The sequence below is a fragment of the Cariama cristata genome, unplaced genomic scaffold, assembly GCF_000690535.1.
Source record: "Cariama cristata isolate BGI_N322 unplaced genomic scaffold, ASM69053v1 scaffold10502, whole genome shotgun sequence".
NCBI classification, from domain to species: domain Eukaryota; kingdom Metazoa; phylum Chordata; class Aves; order Cariamiformes; family Cariamidae; genus Cariama; species Cariama cristata.
The window spans coordinates 16,176-19,793 of record NW_009602098.1 but is presented as its reverse complement, the minus strand read 5'-3'; the positions used below and the strand labels follow the sequence as shown (position 1 = coordinate 19,793).

The 3,618-nt window shown below is 34.9% G+C and overlaps 1 protein-coding gene across 1 annotated transcript; it reads right to left on the bottom strand.

Annotated features, from left to right (window-relative positions):
* Positions 1-1,506: 1,506 nt before the first annotated feature.
* Positions 1,507-3,137, bottom strand: TNFRSF17 (tumor necrosis factor receptor superfamily, member 17). Its single transcript, XM_009694590.1, has 3 exons — positions 3,023-3,137; positions 2,547-2,678; positions 1,507-1,763 (listed from the first exon to the last, which is right to left on the bottom strand). Exons 1-3 carry the CDS (start codon positions 3,135-3,137, stop codon positions 1,507-1,509), a joined length of 504 nt encoding a protein of 167 aa, XP_009692892.1.
* Between the last annotated feature and the right edge of the window lie 481 nt (positions 3,138-3,618).

Here is a 3,618-nt window from a genome sequence, read left to right as displayed (position 1 = left end):
GGGCGGGGGCACGCAGGACCGCGGCGCGGTCAGCCCCGGCGGGAGATCAGTCCTGCGGCTTCACAGAAAGCCCAAGGGTCTGCCCCGTGCAGTAATTACATGAGGAAGTGGAGAAATACTGGGCAAATGGAAGATGAGCTAAATGGAGATAAAATGTTGTATACTGTCACATGTGCTATGTAAGCTCAAAGTCCTGAAACGTTCGTGTTTCAAAAAAAAGGGTACAGAAATTGTGAAACCTCTAATACAAAAAAAGGCAAAGTAATTTTCTTAACTGTTGTAGGCTCGTTTTAAGGCATCATCTCGCTGGGTTGTGTTTGTATGCTGTCTCAATACAGTGCTATGTATTTGCCACATACTGCTCCACGCTGTGTGGAGCAACAGAGCGTAACAGTTTTTTTCAGAGTTCCTAGATAAAGTAATAATTATAAAGTTAATAATAGCTCTCTAGGCCTATTGCAAGAAGTTTTGGCTATGTGTGGCCAGAACTATACAGCTAACTCCTAACTGGCCCAAACTTTGTGGTCGGCCTCCTCAAGATGCTGTAATAGTAATCATTCATAGATTTTTGTGCAATTTACTAGTCTTAAAACATTTTAATTCATCATTCATGCACAAACCTGAAATAGAAACTTATCTAAAATAAAAAGATTGTTGTTGCTTCTGTTGTTTTTACAGTTTTCACAGAATAAAACTGGCCTAATATTAGGAAAATTACATTAATGCTTGGGAGGCAAGGTGACAAAAGTATATTCCTAATTTTAGGCCACACAGTAGGCTAGCATGACTCTATCTAATCAGCAGTCCTTGTACATATAACAAGGGTAAGTAAAAAAATTAGTAAAATAGAAATCTTTGTAGAATACAGTCTGAAAAATGCTTGGCACTTGAAGGAATGTCTGCACCATCAGGAAATAGATTGAGAGGGCAGGTACGGTGCTCCACAGCACCACAACCTTCCTTAGTGTGACTCAGAGATACTATCCGAATTGGGGGGGCTCCTTACTCTACAAACGTATTCGTTATTACAACATTCCTATTTCAAGCATCATAGGGGCTATTTGAAATTATTCTTTGCAAGACCGAGGACGTAATGTGGGTCTGCATTTCTGCCTCTTGTAACATTCCTTGTGTAGCATCAAGCAGGTTTTGGCACGAGAGCTGAGTTTAACATAAAATATATATTGGCAAATTTGTTTATTGATAGGTTTGTATATATCAGGCATAAGTAGATACAATCTCTAAAGGCAGAAAATGCCATCCTACATAGGGACTTTGAGAAATTAATAATTCCAATAACTAGTTTAGTACCTGAGAACAATGTAGAAATACTTGACCAAAGAGATACTAGAATTAGAAATAATATGACAATATTAATGAAAGCTCAATAGAAGATCTATATGGATGATGTACTAGCCTCGTCCACTGACTGCAAGTATTAAGATTAATAGCTATACTTGAATAACTCATTTATTATTATGCAGTAAGAATATACTTCTCTCATAGTCACCCAGCACCCAGAATATAGTTGCAATAATCAAAAGATTTTGTGGTAACTAGAACAGTAGCTCCTTCTTCTGTAGCTGGTAATGGAAATGAAGTTTCACAGCCAGTCTGAGGTTTCACCAACCCACAGTCACTGCAAGTGCATTCTTCCACTGAATACATTAATGTTTCACTTTGAAGTGAGTGTCTAATTCCTTCTGTATTCACACTGCTTTCAGTAGTAGCCTTGAGAATATTATTCAGCTCCACAGAAGAGTCTGTAAATATACAGAAGTTAATTTAGTACATACATTATGCTATACCAGACACAGAGTTATTAAAGATCCAAATTTTATTATGTTCCAACTATGTTCCTAACCTTAGTGAAAGTTTTAAGATACACTGAAAATTTCAAGATGTAGTTATATATGATAATCTTTTGTTCTATGACAATATACCCCCCATACTTCTGGATAAGCATTTAAGTAATCTAACACGTATTTTCTAATCAGTTATTATTTATTGGCTGAACACTTCACAAATATCAGTATTTGTAAAATGTAAAAATAACAAATTTTTTCACCTTCCTAAAATATACTACATATGATTCTCACAGGCTAGAATATTAAGTAAAATTATTTAATGTCGTATAAGATGGAAAGCTAATATTGAATGTGTATCCTCTACCTGGGTAGAATCCCTTTTACATTCAAGGAAAACAGGATGAAACCCTTATAAAGATCTTTTGCTATTGAGGGTTCATAAACGGTTTCTCAAACACCAGCAAGTAAGCCAGGTATGAATATGCAACGAAACAATCCTGACATGATCCAGAACCAACAGAAAGACATTGCTGGTTTTACATCAAGTTAGCATCTGAATATTTTATTCCCTAATAAATTTAATAACTTCGTTGAGACGATTTGAAGACTACAAAACAATTCAACAAAGACAGTTATCAGAATCTGGAATATAAAATATATGCAAAATTTATACATGGTAAGAGTAGCTAAAATGTAAAATGATCTATAATTATTTGATAAAGAAACTTATTTATTCACCTGTGTTTTTCAGTTTTTCTTTTAGTTGCTTCAGGTGCTTCCATTTAAACAAGATCATTAAGGTGAACAGAGTGAGCATTAAAATTACTCCTAAACCCAGACAAATCCAAAGAACTCCACTTGAATCAGTACCTTATGAAATAAAAGAGATGCATTAAATTAATTGTGAACAATAACCAGTGAACAGTAAACATGTCCAACACATAAAACTTCTTCTATATCAAAGGAGCAATTTCTATTTCTGTTGAGTGACAGCTCAGGTAAAGCTTGAGAGTTTTAAAAATTTACTCTTCCTAACACACATACTCATACAGGACACACTGCATACATCTTTAATCTTTTTGAGCCCATATATTATTATGATAAAAGAAATCTAAAACTTGGAAAGAATTAAGTTTTAATGTTTACAATTCTATGTAAAATACAACATGAAAATGCCCAGCATAGCCACAAAGTATTGCAGAAATATTACTTACTTTTATCACAGTAGTTTTCACATGAAGGTGGCGGTGTACTAGAACATCGAAGATGACAGGGCTTACAAGAGAGCAGCAAATTATCAAAGTATTCATTTTTGGGGCAGTGTGCCATCAGGGTCAGTAATTATGGAACTGGAAAGCCACAGAAATTGTAAAAAAGTGAGGATCATCTATAAAGGGCTTTTCAGTTGCCAGTTTTAGCAAATCTAAGAACAGCTAGCAATAATAGTTAGATTTTGATCACAGTTCCACTACATAGTATCATGTTAAATAAAAAGGATTTAACTCCGAGGCCCCCGAGGAATTTCTGCTCCTTTTTTGGCGATTCACAATTGTAGAAAAACTGAACAGCTGCACCAAGATAATTTTCAATGTAAATTTTGTCTGAAACAGAAAATGGTTATTTATAGAAGACATTTCTTGAACAGGTGCTAAACATTGCAAACTTTTGAAAAGCAAGAAGATCTCCAAACAGGAGCTCATAATAATTGTTCTTGTCTTTAGAATTTTGTGGGTTTTTTCATGGTGATGCACTCCAGTAATTATGTTTTCCTGTAATATGCAAACTATGCAAGGCTTACTTTTTGTTCTTT

Excerpts from the sequence above, each read along its gene's own strand:
- TNFRSF17 (XM_009694590.1), bottom strand. The coding sequence starts at position 3,137 with ATGGCACACTGCCCCAAAAATGAATACTTTGATAATTTGCTGCTCTCT. Across the intron at positions 2,679-3,022 it reads TGAAAACTACTGTGATAAAA|GTACTGATTCAAGTGGAGTT; the intron begins GTAAGTAATATT and ends TTATTTCATAAG. Across the intron at positions 1,764-2,546 it reads AGAAAAACTGAAAAACACAG|ACTCTTCTGTGGAGCTGAAT; the intron begins GTGAATAAATAA and ends GTATATTTACAG.